The sequence below is a fragment of the Styela clava genome, chromosome 4, assembly GCF_964204865.1.
Source record: "Styela clava chromosome 4, kaStyClav1.hap1.2, whole genome shotgun sequence".
Taxonomy (NCBI): Eukaryota; Metazoa; Chordata; class Ascidiacea; order Stolidobranchia; family Styelidae; genus Styela; species Styela clava.
The window spans coordinates 7,902,879-7,921,964 of record NC_135253.1 but is presented as its reverse complement, the minus strand read 5'-3'; the positions used below and the strand labels follow the sequence as shown (position 1 = coordinate 7,921,964).

Below are 19,086 nucleotides of genomic sequence, written 5' to 3'. Positions count from 1 at the left end.
ACAACGACCTTGTTTCAGGCAAATAACATGCACTACTAACAATCAAAATATAGGGCAACAAAGATTCGACCCTATCTGCGTGTCCACACTCCCGTGTTATTGAACACACGTTAACAGAGTGTAACTCCGATCTTGACTCCTTCAGAGGTCAAAAAGCACACAATGTATTGAATGCCAATTGTTATATTGTAAAGTTGCACAATCGAATTGATCCAAAAACGAATTACACTTTAAACCTTAAAGCAAGTATATGTGATGAAACCAAATTTCTAACTAACAAAGAACGGCAAAGACAAGCTACACTGAGTGAGAGAAATACATCATAAAGGAAATGAATTGGGACAACGACCTTGTTTCAGGCAAATAACATGCACTCCTAACAATAAGTGGTGAAAATATTAAAATACACAGTAACTATCCTTATGTACTTGCTACACAATTCCCCCCGACAATGAAAAAAAATTAGTTTGCTAATTTTTAAATTTTGTAAGACTAGCTAATAACGATTTCTGATTGAATAATATGTCGTAAAATTTGCCATGTATTGGTGTATTTCTTCTTGTTCGTCGAATGCGGGACTCAACAAAACTTATATTGTTTACGGTTTTATTTTCAGTATTTTATAATGCCGCTTTTCAATCAAATTTAGATCGCGGTTTTACTCCTTCTTTTGTCTTTAGAACCTCGCCACCGATGAACGTATAATAAAAATTAATAACTCACGAATTCACAATTCCGTGCAAAGTACAAAAATAAAATAATTATCATGTTTATCGTGGCACAAATTTATGATTTAGAAAGAATAAAAACCGACGTAAGGGCGTTTACGGCCTAAATAACACGCTGATGAAAACATGGGCGATTTTAGCAGAAGGCAATTGCACGCTTTTTCAGTTTCCACATTTCCGTGCGAGTACAAAAATAAAATAATTATCATTGTTCCCGCGGCACAAATTTGTGATTTAAAGAGAATAAACACCAATGTGAAGGGCGTTCACGGCATAAATAAAACGCCGCGTTGATGAAAACGAACGGCGATTTCAGCAGAGGGCAATTGCACGTGTTATCGGCAACTTTTTCAATTTTCAGAAAATTCAAAGGGGGCGACCCCCCCCCCCCCCCCTGACTGCGCCACTTTATATATTGGCTATACCGCAGGGCTATACAACTACGAAATATTTCAAACTCGAAATTTGTGAGGTCTCTAGGCCTACTTTCTAATTAACATTACTGTAGCCTACTCAGAAACGACTTCTTGTGGATTTCTTCCACTGCCCGTCTTCAGTTGGGACGGACGAAACTCGTGGCCACATCGAAACGGTTACAGGGAAATGACCGCAGTGCGTTTGCGAAATGTTGCCTCCGGTTACAAAATAAATTATTCTGCTTTAAACAACAGATATATGTGAACTCGCCAAAGATGGTCATCTTGGGACGACCGATTTCCGATATCTAATTGGTTATGAAATTGATGATTTCTATTTTCAGCCTCAAGCGTTTTAATATTATTTTGGAAAGGCTTCCAGAGGTGCAACTCAATAAATATGTAATTCTAATATTTGTAATAATTAGTCTTAGTCACCATGAGTGTCAAGAACAAGTATGGGATGTGATTGCCTATTCATCCCGAATAAGAGAGACATGAAGTTGCAGTTGATGCTGAAATAAATTGAACCAAGTCAGGCGTGTCGGGAATTCAACATCAGGAGAAATTTCCGGAGTTACACGGGGTTGTATTGATCACAAACGACACTGCAACAACGGGCAACCGTAGCATCAAATATATGTAGAGTCATTTGCTATATTCGTTCTGTTTATAAATGATCCTCAATAATTGTTTCGGGTGGCGGTAAGGGCAAAACTAGTCGATGAGTATGTTAGTGGAGGATCGATCTATAAGCTTCATAAAACTTGAGAGTTGCCAGAAAATAAGCAAAACGACACTTAAGACAGGCAGTTCCGTAATATTTTTAGAGCGAGTGATACTCGATTCGATTTCAGATTGTTTTAAAATTACTATCCATATATACTATCTTGCGCTCTAATATATATTTTGTCGTTTCTTTCCTAAGGTATTGAATTATATCAATTTGATTTTATATAATATATTGTAGATAGATATAGGCAATACAATCTTCATTCGGCATCAACTTTGCCTATACCAAAATGAGTCCGACATCAACACCCGCGATACTGCATCTTGCATGGATAATTTCTTCAGCATTACTCTACGAAATTCTACGAATCATAGTAGCACCGGCACTGTTTCATTGTTACACAAAAGATTATGGACGGCTATCGACGGGAAAGAAGCGGGCCTGGGGAATAAGGTGCATTTTTAAGTATTTACTCGTTTGTGTTTACCAATATGCTAGCAGATGGGGAAAGTTGGATGATTAGGGCTTATATTACATAATTGATGTGTCGTATGGCTATAACAGTAAATAAACAACTTTTATTCAGATTTTCTTCGATATCCAACAGTATCATTGTCGTTACACTGGCTGTGGTTTCATTATCCAAACCGGGAGTTTGGACCAATCCTTTTCAGTGAGTAAATCGTTTATTGGACAAACGATGATTGATTGGGCGAATTGATTAACGTTTGTTGTGTAACTTTTGTTTGAGATAACCCCTCTCCGAGGTGTTTGTTTGACTCTATTTGTTGCTGGATGCTGCATCAATGATCTTTTTTTTTTCAAAAAATATTGTAACAAGATATGAAAAAATAATATATATATATGTATGCAGTATATATATATAAATGTGGCCCCGGAACTTGATCCAAGCTAACATGTATATCAAAAACAATTCCAGCGCATTTTAATATATATATATCTTCTGTGTATGCCAAATCTACATATCCCACTAACAAAAAATATTCAAAAACAAGGATTCTGATGTCATTGAAATAATATCAACACCTTAATACTATTTTACGTATAATATATATGAAATATTATTTTCCACAGAGCTCATCCTTGGTCGGTCCAAGCGAGTATCTCCATCACAGCCGGTTACTTTGTTGCAGGTTTGCTAATGTTGTTGGATTTATTTTTATTTTTTTACAATTATCCTATAAACTAAATTATATAAACAGGTTTATTATTACTTATATAGATATGTATTGGATGTTACGGTATCCCGTGGAATCAGGAGCTCATTACGCCTATAAATTTCATCACGTGTTTTCTCTGTTCGGATTTTACAGTATTCTGGTAAAACGCAACTAAGCTATTATGATAAGTACAGTAGAGTATCTAGTCAAGGTGTAGGTAGGTAAGACTCGACAACATTAATTGGAATTTTCCAAAATTGTCTGAATCAGTTAGGTTATTGATAATCCGCAACTTAAATTTGTAGTTGGCCTCACCGATAATACAGATATAAATTGGGATCAACTGAGGAGTCTTTTCCCCGGACCCGACCGGAGAGGAAATTTTTCAGTTGGAATCACCTGGAGAGGGGGGTATGATTCTTCAGTTGATCTTAGTTGGGGTGGAGATTCTTCAGTTGATCCCATTTCCCAACTAAAACATTTTCCCCTCTCCCCACCCACCTAAGCCGATAATACCAGTTGATCCTTTATTTGACCTGAACTAATTATTTGGTAGGGTTAGATGGTCTTAGTTTGGGTGGAGATTCGACAGTTGGTCTTAGTTGGGGTGGAGATTCTTCAGTTGGGTATCCTTGAGGGGAGATTCTTCAGTTGATCCATAAATTGATTAATTAATTCAGAAATATAATCCCATCTTATTTAGTAATATATGCGCATACTTTACTGTCCTATACTATCTTTTGAAATATCTTTAATTTTTAGAGCTATCCTATGTTGGGACACTTGTTGTCGATTCGTTTGTTGTCTGAGTTATCCCAACCATTCTTACATTTCAGGTAGGTTATTAACTATAATCAGGGGTGGCCAACCTGCTTTCGACCGCGCTCGACTGATCGGTAATAAGGTCCTACACAAAAACGAATGGGCACTGAAGGTGCAGGTAACTGCACACACACATACAAAAAATTACACCGCTGCCCATCAGAAGTCTTTGTGGGCACATTATTATTAAAACCGAAACAAAATTTGTATTTTTTATGTTTCATTTAAGTTGTTGATTTGATTATTTAATTGTACCCGAGGTAAATGTTTCATAAATGTGAAGATTTATTTAAATAATGCAATCCAGATGAAGGACGTGCCTAATTTTTAGTCGTAAGTGTTGAAATTCTTCAGGAAACCTTGCCAAGTATTATTCAAACAGCGAAAAATAAATATTCTCAAACCATGAATGTCATAACTTCTCAAACTTCAGTATATATCTAATTTACAATTTCCTTCAAACGCGATTCTTCGCTTGCTTGGACTTAAAACAAATTGGGCATTTTGATAGCACTTCTACCATTGCGAATAAAAATTATCACACTACTCTTGGAGTTAGACCAGTGTTTCCCAACCCGAGTCCGCGGTCTCAAATGAGTCCGCAGAGCGTCAGAAAATCACTGCGGGCCGCAAACGTTTTTGCGAAACTTAATTAACTATTAGCCAAGTTAAGATTTGCGTTAGAATTTACAAAAAAAAACATAAAAAGTCAGTTCACATGACATTAATCGCGTCAATAATTACTGGTTACTGAGTAGGGCTGACTTATATTCGAATATTCAACTATTAGAATAGAACATTTACTAATCGAAAATTTGGTAACACGTGACGCAACAGGTCACTTGCGAGTCGCTTAATCAAACGATTGGATTTCACAACTCACTTGTGGATTTCCGACGAAAACAAGAGTCTGTACACGCTTCGATAGATTCGTAATAGGTGTTTCTCGCTAGTTCGACCAACGAGGAATAAATTATTTTTCTGGTAGGTGTAAATGGTGGCAACCCAAATTTTCTAAAATGAAAAGCGGTCCGCGACCGATTAAAAACGCTTTTTTAGACATTGCAAATCGCAAAATTTCGGGTGCTACCGTAGTGTACGTACCAGGGCATTTTCCTTTAGGATTCTCTTCTTTACTGCCTCCACATTAGTCATGTCGCCCAGTAAGTACGCACAGTAGTAATGTCGAATTCACACAGATTTGTCGAATTCACAAAAATATGAATCAAAACAAGATATAATCGAGCACTTTACAACGCAATTTTGTGCCCACGGATTGTCATAGTATTTTCTGAGTAATATTGCTCTTATTTCGTCAACACAACCGCAGATTAAAGAATCACACATGTGGATGGATTGAATATTTTATGCAACAAGAAAAATCAATGAAAAGTCGGCTCTTTTAACGGGTGACGTATACGCGACGATTACTTCAGAAGTTGTTCGCGAGAATTTCAATGCGATGAATATGTATTTTCGATTTACTAATATATATATATATACTTTAAATATATTTTTAATAAATACTAAATTAAGTTGTACATTCTGGAAATTTATAGCAGATAGTATGATTTTTTCTAACAGCGATAACAAATTCACAAGATCGCAAAAAAATATGCATCAAAGCTGAAATAATCTCTTAATAATGTTCGCAGATGGCAGTGGAATTTAAAAAAAAAGGAATGCTTTCATCTTGTCGTAAGTCGACGCAACCGCGAGTTACCATGATGAACACAACTAAGTTAAAATAGAAAGACATTTTAAATTCTCGTCGTTGTCATGGATTGAATACTGTGCGACAGAATAGTCCATTATACACCAAAAAAGTCGGCTCTTTTAACGAACACGTAATGCAGCGAATTTCCGATTTTGAGATCCGTTTAAATTTTGTTGTGATTGGTTTTATTGCTTCTTTACACAGAGTACGGTTGCAATAAACGCACCTTGAGTCCGCAAAGGTTTTCGCCGGTGAGAAAATAGTCCGCGACCAAAAAAGGTTGGGAAACGCTGAGTTAGACAATAATTTCCGCATACTTGTAGGATCGTTTGTCAGTCTAGACATGCGATATTCGACACTTCATTTTTAAACCTTGGCAGCGGAAAAACTTGCATTTGTCACGTAATGATATGCTTCATCGGGCTTGCCCAGACTCAATTATTGTATGTGTATATTGTATTCTGCGCATGTACAGTACTGTATTCATCCTGTTGTAAAACACACAACTGGTTCGAGGCAATTTTCGGGGGTATTTCAATAAAATTCACTCAACATCAGACGCGATCGACTGCTCGAGACGTGGCGATCGACGTGTTGGCCACCCCTGAACTATATAATAAAATATTATATTTTATTACGTATATGTAAAAGCCAGCACCGGGCCCATTCATGAAATTTGTCTCGACAATCAAATGTTCCGTTACCGTAAGATTCATTTTGTTGCTAATCGTCAACAGGTTTCCTAAACATTTTGAGGTCCATGAGATAGCTACTCACACAAAATACACCAAAGTGCTTTGTTAATTTTATCTATGAATTTATGCTTACACTTTTCGTTATATGAAACTTTTCTAGGGAATTTTTGAAAGACGCCAACATCAAGCTACCTATTTTTTATGTTTTGAACGCACTTTGCTTCACGATGACTTTTACTTTAACTCGAATTTTTTCTCAATTACTATTCTATACAAAGCTTTGGGAAATTTTGGGTGATGACCGGTTTGACAGGTAGGTTACTAGGTTTTGTAAATAAATGTTTCAACTAACAACAATTATTGGGTATAAAATGAAATGAAAAATATATAATCGTATCCTTGCCTATGTATTTGCATAATGGAATAAAGACGTTGTCTATTAAATGCCTTTTCTATTCATCACATCATTCATTAAGTAGGCTACTGATATTTTGAATACTATGTCATGATTTTCAGAGTTCCGATGTATATCCACATGATGTGGTTTTCTGCCGGTGCGTTTCTTGACATTCTCAATATTTACTGGTTTACATTACTAGTACGTGGAATGAGGAAAATTTTGATGGAATATTGCACAAAACAAACTGAACTATAGCATTGATACAAGTGATGTTTCACTCTGGTGTTGGGCGAATAGCCTTGAAGAAAACCGGTTAAAAACTCTGGCGATTCCTGCACTAACCTAGTGTTTCTTTAGAACTAGTTTTAGTTCGTAGCTGCTGCAATGTGAAATTGCCACAGCACCATAATAAGCAAAATAATAATCTTTGCAGCATATTCAACAGAAATCTGTTTGGTACAATATAGGAGTCCAGCAATCTGAAACTTTGTCAATCATCAAATGTTGTCTCGTGGTGTAGCGACATCTTGTGTGCATAACAGGAAAGGCAAACTATGTTTGACAGGTTGCGTGAAAATGCTTCACTCAGAAATGCTTTATTAGGACATATGGGTATTTCATATTCACTTTTTTTGTTTGCAATTTTGTTTACGAATGTAAACAAAACGCTCATATTCGCCATATTCGAAGTGCACTCGTGAAAAATACTAATACTTCGGTCTAAATAAATGAAGTTTTCGAATAAAGTATTTTGGTATATGAAGTGTTTTTGTATTAATCTTAAAATGTTGGCACTTACATTGGTATCAAAACTTAGATCTTACTTCTCATAATAGCGGATTTTTTACGACTGGCATGTATGTTACGGTGGCAATAGGCCCAGCACATTTTGTGTGAATTATTCTTCTCAAAAGTGAATATTGTTTATAGGAGCTGGTTTAGGAACGAAAATAAGACTCGGAGATATAAAGTTTTATACTTTCTATATAACCTATTATTGCCCGAAAGCGTTATTCATTGTTCACATACGTTATATTTCACAAAATCTTTAATTCATGATGTGGGACATGATATTTATTGCAAACCAAATGCTGTTTATTACGATAATATCTGCAAGTAATAAACTTTACAATACAGCCAACCCTGGCAGGCCTACTTCCAACAGGGATAGATATAAAATACGTTTCTGATAAACTCAAATATCAAGTTTAATTACAGATAGAAAAATCTTATACTCTATGGTATTCTTATATACAAACTTTTGCCTCAGTGCGTGAGAACGTGTAAAGTTAGACGAATCCATGTGTGATTATTTATGGTTTACATTGCAAATACCAGTGAGGTCATGACGGAAGGTTAAACTAAGCAAAAAAACTGGAAAAGTCTTTGATTTGTGTCTCTTGGAATGTCGTCAAATGGTCATGAAAACTTTAAGCCAATACGCATTTAATTACAACCAGGTGATGCACAGTGGAAATTTATAAATTAATTTAATTATAATTCGGATAAAAATGTTCATTAACATCTTAGCTCTGCTCGAGATTAAATCTTAAAAAAAAACAATACACACTCGACATCTAAACAAAGAGATGACTAATATCCTGATAAACTAGAATAATATTTTCTGAGATAACAACTACTGCTGCAAATCAAGAATAAACGTGTATCAAGTTGAAATTTAAAGTCATTAGTTATTCTGATGAAAGGCAACATTGCATGTTCGGTTTTTCCAAACGTTCAAACACAACTAAAAGTCCAAAACATATAGTGAAATATGAATAATTTACTTCTTTATAATTTGGGTATATATGAAGAACATTAAGTCGCAAATTGTTAACAAAAATGATTTTTTTAAATGTATCCGTATTTACAAGATCAAGTTCCCGACAATTAAATAATATCGCCCAAGGTTATATTCAAGATGTTATAGGAACTCACAAGAAATACTTTCCCCCATGGTATATTATGTGTAATATCGTTGAATTTATAGCAAGAGTACAAATTTTAAAGTAATTGCTTTTACGTAACCTGAAACGCTGGGATGTTCGAAACGTAGCAGAAATTAAATCAAATAATTGGATTTTACAACCCAAAAAATAAGTAATAAATTCATGCTAACATTTAGAGACTTTAATTTTGAAAAATTCGAAAAATCACACTTATATAAATATTCAATACTTATTTTGGCAACATTTTTTGCGAATATTCAGTAATTTCGCTTGCTGTATGAAAGAGAGAGTATTTTCAGTTGCATTTAATTTTGTCCAAAAAAGGTAGGCTTATATATATGATTCCTAGTCAAAATGAACGTGGGTGAAAACGTGCAATAGTACGTGACGTCATATCCAAAAAGCAAGTGTTGTACTATCTCACTAACGCAAACGCAAAACTGCCACAAAGTGCACAATTTTTAATTTTGATGAAGTCATCGCATACGAATAACGAATCCCATATAGCGCACAAAATTTTTTGATAAAAAATGAAAGTAATAGCTTTCTAGCGAAAAATACAATCCCGAACCACTGAGAATTTTGAAGCAAGAGGTCCAGTTTTTAATGAGAAAAGTGATTTTTCCATACGTTAAGAATGAGGAAGTGAATTCTAAAAACAACATTATAACAAAACGATCCACATGCACATTTCGTGTCCAATAAAATAAACGAGAATATTGGTCAGAGACCGAAGACTTATCGATCGAAAGTTAGGGGATCCCCAAAACAGCGCTCTTACTCCACAGTGACACCTGTGTCCCATCACTAATTAATTAATAACTCGCTAATTATACGACATAATTCATCCAAAATCAATAGGCTTCTGGTCCGACATATGATGAATGCATGACACATTTCGTGTCCAATAAAATAAACGAGAATATCGGTCAGAGACCGAAGACTTATCGATCGAAAGTTAGGGGATCCCCAAATCAGCGCTCTTACTCCATAGTGACACCTGTGTCCCATCACTAATTAATTAATAACTCGCTAATTATACGACATAATTCATTCAAAATAGCCTTTTGGTGGTGTCGTTACTGAGTTAAAGATCTTATTTCCAAGTTAATATGCAAAGATAGACAATTCGATTATTGAAAAACTTGAACATTTTATTTGGGAAAATTGTTTTCTATTTTGGGATTTTGCCATTCCAGCCTGTTGCGAATATTTTATATACATATCTTTTGGTACACTAAGGGAGTTAACGTAGATCATCACAAATTGAAATAAAACTACAGATGGCTTAGATCAATGGTTCCCAAACTGTGGGTCGCAACCCCGGATGGGGTCGCGTGAAGATTTTCCGGGGTCGCCTAATTTCTGTCAAAAATGCACACACAAGTTACCAGGATTTGAAAGTGAAATTTGTTTTGATCGGCGGGTTCCGTAAAAGTGATAACTTCGGATTTTTCAGCAATAACTCGATCATTTATTATCCAAAATACGCCATAATTAATCGGTAAAACTTCCATGTGGTACTTAACCTTTCCAGCTGCTCGACAGGTACCGGTATTAGTAAATGTAATTGAGTGACAGTGTTACGCGCGCCAATAATATTTTCCTTCCAATAGTTTTTTGATCATGTTACATCCAAATGAGTAGCTGACCCGCTGGTACACAAATCGGATTTTGCCAGGCTGCTATAAATTATGTTGGTTTGTTAATTCCCGACCACCAAAACCACCCCCCTGGCTACGCTCTTTTATTGACAAGTATGGTATATTGTTTGCCAGGCGGTGTCTTGGCCGAGTAATTACACTTTAGGTTTCGATCAGGTTTTAATTCGCGCACGTGTCTAAATTCTACGAGTAGTCTACGTGTTTTGTCCACATGGTCTCCACATAAAAGTGAACATTTTCATATTGCAATATTACGTAGTTAGACGTAATTTCGGAGCATTTCGAACACAAAACCACAACAAGTTCAGGCATAATACAAGGCACATTTTAAAAGATGTGATTCCGTACACGATTTTTCCTATTTTACTTTCATGCTCTGTTTTACTTTCGAATTAATAATGGAGCAATCTGTAATATGTTAACATCGAACTAAAAATAATAAAGACACTGTTGGAATATACTTTTAGCCAATAAAGAACATGTAGCATATAAGAACATGTTGTTGAACGTTGTTGATGTAGTTTCATGTTGTAAATATACAAGAAGAACAAATGATGAAGACATGACGAAACGACACTGATACGACTTGACTCCTAATACAAGACCTCTTAATACCACTCCCCTTCCAAATATCCAATTGAAACCTTATTTATACGTATGTGCGTATGGTGATATCGATTCTATTAGGGTTATCGATTCGGGTTTGGAATTCTACTTACCATATGTCATCGATCCAATTATATTTTTGGTTGTCATCTGTTTGTCTAATTACAACGGGCCCTATATCAATCCAATTCATGAATTCGGAGATATTCGAAATTAGCAATTTCCAGTCTTTTTGATGAATTTTACCTGGAATAACGAATTTATCCCTGAATACTAAATAGGACTTTAAATTCATGCATATTTAGAAGCGATCTTGCTATGTTCGAAGTATCGTACGCTTCCTTACAATCTACCACATTTTATCAAGTCCGTCCAGGTTTGGCCAAAGATTCTTTATAATTCTGGTCTAAGAGATTTTTACACCATGGTTTACATACGATGCCGTGTGTCTTCAAATCTTCTCAGGTTTTTCCGGCGCATTGTCGGACTTGTTCGTATATTTTTTGGGGCCAATATTCACCGTCACCGTCAACGTCCACTTGCAGTCGATATGATGAAGATAATTAAACTGATATACTGATTTTCGAAGTTGCTGAAAGTTTCTAGTTGTGCGGTCGCGAGTTTCTGTAGGTTTTGATTTTATGAAAATTGGGGTCGCGAAAAAAATATTTGGGAACCACTGGCTTAGATCAACTTACTGATCAACTGCATTTTAATGTCTGGAAATGATATTCTCCGAGAAATAAAGTTCTATGCTTTCTATAACTTATTATTGCCTGAAAGCGGTATTCATTGTTCACGTTCGTTATGTTTCACAAATAAAACTGTAATTCATGGTGTGGGACATGTTATTTAATGTTCGGACCGCGGCAAAACAAATGCTGTTTATTGCGATAATATCTATAAGTAATGAACTTTACAACACAGTCGACCATGGTACTTATGACGGGAATATAAATATGTTCCTTATGAACCGCAAATATCAAGTTGAACTACAGATAAAAATCAAATATTTTTTTCTTATATACAAACTTTTGCCTCAGTGCGTGAGAACGTGTAAATTAGATGCATTTAAAATTTGTGTGATTATTTATAGTTTACATTGCAAAATACCAGTACTGTCATGATAAAGGTTGAACTGAGGGAAAAAAATGAAACAAGTCTTTGATTTGTGTTTCTTGGAATGTCGTCAAATTGATGTGAAAACCTCAAGCGCACTTCATTGTAACCAGGTGATGCGCAGTGGGAATTTATAAATTAATTTGAGTATAATCCGGGTAAAAATATTTAATTACATCTCAGCTCTGCTTAGGATAAAATCTTAAAAAACCACAATACACATTTGACATTTAAACAAAGAGATGACTAATATCTTGATAAACTACATTAATATTTTGTGTAATAACAACTATTGATGCAAATCATGAAAAAATGAGGATGACGTTGAAATTTAAATTCATCAGTTATTCTGATAAAGGCAACATTCCGGTTTCCCAAACATTTAAACACCGCTAAATATCCAAAACATATAGTGCAATATACATATTTCACTTCTGGTGATATATGAAGAACATTTATTATTAAACTTTCCCCCATGGTATATTATATATAATATCATTGCATTTATAGCAAGATTATTGGTTTTCTGATGACTGCCAATTGTTTGTGTTTTTTACGTATAAAGTGAGACAAATTTAAAGCAATCGCGTTTCCTAACCTGACACACCGTGATGTTCCAAAAGTAGCAGAAATAAAATTAAATAAGCGGATTCTCCAAACCAAAAAATAAGTAATATATATATTCATGCTTAGATTTTGAGGTTTTAATTTTAAAAGTTTCAAAAAATTCACACTTTTATAAATGTTCAATACTTAACTCTTAGTCCGGCAACATTTTTTACTATGAATACTAAGTAATTTCGCTTAAGCTCAAGCTTATATCTCAACTTCATATGCGGAGATAGACAAATCGATTACTGAGAAACATCAAAATTTCAAGTGTGAAAGTTGTTTCCTAGCAAACATCCCAGCCTGATGCGAATATTTAGTATACATATATATATGTTGGTGTACTGAGAGAATCCACGTAGATCATATATATAACAAATTCAAATAAAACTGTAGATGGTTTTGAAAAATTATTGATCAACTACATTTTAATGTTATTAATCTGAGATGTGAAAAAATATAGATTTTGGAAATGATTGTGCCGAGTCAGTGCAGAGGATGTAACCCCATAACGCTTAATCGACGCGCGTGTTGGTGCATATAAATATTTAGGTACTAAAAATGCACAGTAAACTATCGGGCCACTTGACGGGAGTATGGGAGGTTTTCTGATTGGCCCAACTTAGCAATGTGGGAAAAAGTGATTGGCGTAGACGAAGCTTTTCGCAAATAGAAAGAAAATCCCAGCAAAGTATTTTCAAATCATGGACCTATTTGGTGATAATACCGTATGCTTGATGACAAATAAAAAATCAAATGCGTCGTTTAATATGTGTCTATAATGTTGCATTTAATAATTGTATTATTAAAATTGTTAATTTAACTTGTTATCATTAGTCAATAACGGTGTTTTCGAGTCAGATCTGAAAAGTGATATCTGGTTGATTATGCTGAACCACGTTATCAAAAAATTCGACGAAGAATTGGATAACAGCTATATCGACAAACTCACACATTGCTGCGATATCGTTACAGTCAATAAAACGGAATGTTATTTTTTTTTCCAAGTTTTGCCATTTTAGGTATACAGTATTCCACTGATTTGGGAACCAACTTTAATTATCGCCTGCCTAAAAAAAAATCCTTCCCCAAGGCAAGTAGATACTACGCTGAATAATTCAACTGCATGTCAACGTTATACTTTTGGGCTAGAATGGATGAAACATGAAAGAGAAGTAAAATCAAACAACTTCTCGTTAAATGATTAGATTAATTTTCCAAACATAATAATTAATAATGTTTTTCATTTTCCTAACAACATGAATTATACAAACATATCAAGCAATGGACAGGATATATTCAAAGTTAAGTTACGCATTTTCTGACTTTTCGGCGCCGCAATAAATATAGAATCAATATCGACCACGACATGACAACAAAGGGAGGAAGGGTGACGAAATAACACTGGAACACTGGAAGGTGTCAGTACCGAGACTGATTCTAAAATTTTTCAAAAATATTGCGTATTCAGTTACTGCTGTCATATTGTAAAAAATAGGCTAGTTTCTTTAAAAAGTCAATAGCAAAAAAGTATATATATATATATGAAAGACTTGGTATTACATTATAAATAAGTTCAAGAGAAAAACAATGGGAAATGTGACAGTTGTAAAGTGGGTCAGATAATTAAAAAAAAAAACATCAAAAACGTAGCCTAGATCGGTGCTTCTCAACCTTTTTCATTTCGAGGCCCACTTATTGAATTTTTCTGTGCGACCCACAGTAAGATGTTTAGAAGATATATATGAGAAAAGAAACAATGTATACCCATGAAATTTACTACTAATGCTAAACTTGAGCTTGCATATTATCAGATCAAGTCGAACATTGATAGGAGACAAGCGCACATGTAACGGAGCATTAACACTCAGAACATTGTGCTTTTGTCTCGAAGTCATTTCCTGCCTTGATGAAAGTACATTTGATGCAATCAGTGTTATATTTTCTCACTTCAACTTTTCAAGCTTTCTTTTCTTCTTTTACTGCTTACCTTTTTTTTTAATTATCCATTGTGGCTTACAAAAATCAAACAAAGTTAGGATGTTAAAATAAAGTATATTAAACCTGTTTAGCCAGTATTTGAAATGCAACTCATTGGACATAGGATTGTCGATTACATACACCGTCGTCTTTGCTACTGTCTACAAGCATTCAACAAATTACTAATATACCTAGTTGTTTCCAACATGTTAGGTGCGTACTGAAATTATGAACGAGGCACAATGCATAATTCTAATTGTTACATTGTTTCATAATTGTTACGTAATGATAATGCCACAATTTCCCGACCTAATCGAAAACTGTATGTTCACGACCCACAGTGTTGGGGGGCATAGGACTAGATCATCCAACTTTAGGGCGATAATTAATTAAACAAACGAAATTTCCGTCAGAATCTTAAACGCCATACGGTAAAAGGGTTTAAGCTTTGATTGATAATATTACGCACTAGATTGATCTGGATTATCTCTGTGTTCCAGATAGGTGCGTGACAAGCAGGCAGAACATTTTAATTACGAGTTGACACAGTTTGCTTGTATTGTGGTACGAACCAAACTCTACTCAGCGGCCGAAGTCATATTTTCCGGAGTAAGCAGTCTCTGAACAGAGAGTCGAAAGTATTTTTTGCAAATACTCAAGACAATAGTTGAAATAAATATAAAATATTTTTCCAGCGTTTTAAATTGCTCTTTAATCGGAATAGTTTGGGAGAACAGGTGAACAAGAACGACTTTGATTGAATGATTATAAGGGAAATGCTTATATACAAGCAAAATATATAAAAATCAGTTCAAATCGTCAAGTCTATTAAAATCATTTGTAATGTTGAAAGGATTGATTTGACTTTCCCCTCTAAACATTTTATTGAAACCCGGAGTTTGTATATTTTACACTGATACTTTTCTGGTGAATTTTGATACTTTCCACAGCACTTTACAGATAATGCCTGCATACAGGCAATGTTCATACAGGTATGTTCATACATGATAATGACATTAGTTGGCTGTATACGCTTATGATACTGGCTGTATATGCATATGACACTGGCCGTATATGCATATGGCTGTATTCATACTATATACCATTGGCTGTATATGTGCCTCACCTGTCCTAAATGGTTGGATATATATAAATATCCAGTTGTCTGTATACATTGGGTGGCTGGGTGCATATACATATGGCCTTGGTTGCTTATTGGACATGTTTAGTGGCCATAATGATCGTTTCAAAATTTTGTTGTTATTGGACACGTTTAGTGGCCATAACGATCGTTTCAATATTATGTTGTTGTTCTTGTTCTTTGACACGTTTTTAAAAAGTCGCTTTTCTCTTCGAATACTGGACCAATTGCTTTGAAATTTTCAGTGGTTAAAGATTAATTTTTTCGCTAGAAGGCTATTACCTTTATTTATTTCAAAATTTTGCGTGAATTCTATGAAATTTGATATTTCGTCTAAAATTTTGCTGTATTATTTTTCATCCATGGGAACACGGATTTTAGTCAGTGTCATGACTGGCTGTACGTTTTGATTCTGCAAAATTCTTGCTACTGGAAATTCAGAACTTTTTTGAGGGTACCGGTAGCGTCAAAGGTACCGGTAAGGACTGATTCGCTCTGGTCTAACGTGTCCATATATTTGTGCGTAGCTCTCTTGTTGTTATTGTTATTTGTCTCCGTCTCCATTTTTAAAAAATCGCTTTTCTCTTCGAATACTGGACCAATTGCTTTGATATTTTCAGTGGTTAAAGATAAAATTTTTTTCCAGAAGGCTATTACTTTTTCTCTCTCGCTATGACGTCATCAAAATTATTGTCACTGGGTGGCGCTACGTGTCCATATATTTGAGCATAGCTCTCTTGTTAAAATTTGGTTGGATTTACATGTATATATTTGACTTGGCTGTATATACATATATTTGGCTTTTATTTGTATATCACTTTACCAACCCCACTTGATAATACCATGAAGAAAAGTGTGGCTATAACATATACAGAATACAGTCTACAGCAGGGCTACTCAACTGGCGGACCGCGGTCCGAATTCGACCCTTTCCAGTATTTGATTCGGACCGCACCTAATTCTTTATTTTGAATCATTAGCCCCACTTTTAAAGTTTTCTTTTAGAAAATGACTTTCATAGCTTTGAATATATATGAAAGAACTATACCACTATAATAAACAATCTTTATTTTCTAATAATCATTAGCCTGCCGAGGAAGTGCACGTTTAAGGATGCCGAAATATAATTTCTGGCAAGCCCGGACCCAAATATTTTTGAAGTTTTTTATGCGGATCTTTGGTAAAAATAGTTGAGCAGCCCTGGTCTACAGACATGAGCTCAATCTTGCAGGTATTTTTGGAAAAAAAACAAAATCGCTCTATGCTCTGCAGATATGAATATACGAAAAGTTTCAAAAGAACACTTCTCTTAAGCATACGAGATTCTAATTTATGGGGTCCCTCAGATTAATTATATTGAGCTTTTAAAATCATCTACTCTGCAGCGAATCAGAAAGACGGTTGACCGTGATCAGTTTTTATGTTGTCCGTGTCAAAAGGAGAGAACTTGAAGAAAAAATGGATGTTTGAAGATATATACCACAAACAAAAAATTTGTTAGGTATCTTATTTGACAGTGCATGCTTCAAATATAACTTTTCAGGAAATGTAAATGCGGCTCATTTCCAGGGTGTAGTTGTAAATAACAACGAGTAAAGCGTGCGGTAGAGACACGGATAGGTCTGCGACACATAACTAAGTTTGGCAATTCATAGAAACTAGCATAATCTCAACTATTGGAGCGATTTACCTGACATATTTTTTGCATAGTTTTCAGTTTATAAAATTGTATTCAACAATGTTGTTCAGAAGATTATTCAAACTCGTTTTATTGCTTTGGCTTTTGACATCTTTTGTTTCGGCGACAGACAAAAGAAGAAGGCAGAGAACTAGGAATAGCGGAAAACGATATCGGGAAGGTAGGAAAATGTTTTATATAGTATAAAATAACGCAGATGTTGTATGCGACGTCTGGCCTGACCTCTTAGCTTAAATAATATATAAGATTATGCTTCATTTTTTGCATTTATAAAATCACGCCCAACTTTTAACTCAAGGTTTTATCAATTACTTTTAAGTAAAATCATATCAAGTAAAGTACACGCGTGCCAATGTTACCCTATTGGGGAGATGAAATTTTGAAGAATAAATTATTCAAAGAATAATACGAAAAATGGGCATTGCGATTTTAACTTATTTGTAACCTCTTAAAATATCAAAAATCAAGCACTAGACAAATACTTGACTTACAATACAAGTAATGTTCCATCATAACTTTAATAAAAGGGGTTCTTTATTTTTACCAGACATTTTGGATTCTATCACTGAGGAAAATTTTGGTAAGTATTAATGCATTCCTACGCGTCGAATAAATTCACTACAAACTCAGGTAAAAAACTTATGGTTATGCAGATAATTTGAAAATCTTTGATATATATATTTCCTAAGTCGTGGAATCAAAAATAATTTTAAATCAAAATATAAATCTATGTCTTTTCAGATCAGCAGGAAAAATGAAATTGAAGATTCAAAAAGAAAGACAAAATTTCAATGTGTTTTTTTTTTCTTTGGCGACAAAAACAAAAAAGCCAACAAACCATTTTCCGCATATATTACCTGTAATATCGAGACAAAAATCTATTTGTAAAATAAACATTTGTGGTTGATAATTATTATTCAAAAAATAAATATGATGATAATAGGTAAAATGTTTATGTACAGATATATAGGTAGATAATCTCACATAGCAGAAAGTACGGGTATCGTATATAGAATTTATTATTAATCATAGAATTAGGGCTGATGTACACTCAATTGATGGTGAGGCTGACGATTTTTTTTTTCTTCTTGTAAAAAAATCTGACGCAGACACTCAATAAGTAAGTTCACACAAAAATTACTTTCATTATCCATTTGATATGATCGGGCATTGGTTTGAATTTTCATATTTATCCCGGGAAGGGGAAAGTCAATGAGACGGCCCAATCATACGACGTACCACGGCCTCCCTTCCGGTGACTAGTTCACGTTGGATACAGAATTATTCAGCGAGTTTGTTTTAAATGCATGTACTTGATGATGAATGAAGGCGTCGGGTGCAATAAATACTAAAAGTAATTTCTCGTATTTTGTTGAATGGAAAGCGGTACTTTCTGCGAGGGATGCGGGAACTTGAAATCTCGGCGAGAGGGTGACCATCGGCGTTATATAAAAAGGGAAATGTTAAGGTTAAAACGTAAATCATGATAGATTATTAAAATGTGGCGTCATTTTACTCATATATCATCGATACCAACATAAAAAAAAATCACATCATAGGAAAAATTAGTAAAAGTAAAAATCGATTTAATTAATAAGCAAGTGGGATCCGCGCAATACTCTATACA

At 34.6% G+C, this 19,086-nt stretch overlaps 1 protein-coding gene and 1 long non-coding RNA gene across 3 annotated transcripts; both read left to right on the top strand.

Moving 5' to 3' along the window:
* The first annotated feature begins 2,074 nt into the window (after positions 1 to 2,074).
* LOC120326795 (TLC domain-containing protein 4-A-like) lies at positions 2,075 to 7,817 on the top strand. Of its 2 annotated transcripts, XM_039393147.2 has the most exons (7): positions 2,075 to 2,330; positions 2,464 to 2,550; positions 2,973 to 3,031; positions 3,121 to 3,218; positions 3,821 to 3,894; positions 6,453 to 6,605; positions 6,809 to 7,817. In XM_039393147.2, the coding sequence occupies exons 1-7, from the start codon at positions 2,167 to 2,169 to the stop codon at positions 6,945 to 6,947; spliced, it is 774 nt and encodes a 257-aa protein (XP_039249081.2). In that variant the 5' UTR covers positions 2,075 to 2,166; the 3' UTR covers positions 6,948 to 7,817. The 2 variants fall into 2 exon arrangements, with proteins under 2 accessions (XP_039249081.2, XP_039249082.2); XM_039393148.2 differs by lacking the exon at positions 6,453 to 6,605.
* Positions 7,818 to 17,493: 9,676 nt separating this feature from the next.
* On the top strand, positions 17,494 to 18,337 carry LOC120326813 (uncharacterized). Its single transcript, XR_005567464.2, has 3 exons — positions 17,494 to 17,619; positions 18,007 to 18,039; positions 18,201 to 18,337. It is a non-coding gene; the product is annotated as an uncharacterized LOC120326813 (long non-coding RNA).
* Positions 18,338 to 19,086: the final 749 nt, after the last annotated feature.

Bases quoted from the DNA above. Each gene is read 5' to 3' on its own strand.
- LOC120326795 (XM_039393147.2), top strand. From the start codon at position 2,167: ATGAGTCCGACATCAACACCCGCGATACTGCATCTTGCATGGATAATT. The intron at 2,331-2,463 runs GTGCATTTTTAA...ACTTTTATTCAG, and splicing joins AAGCGGGCCTGGGGAATAAG to ATTTTCTTCGATATCCAACA. The intron at 3,895-6,452 runs GTAGGTTATTAA...AAACTTTTCTAG, and splicing joins CAACCATTCTTACATTTCAG to GGAATTTTTGAAAGACGCCA.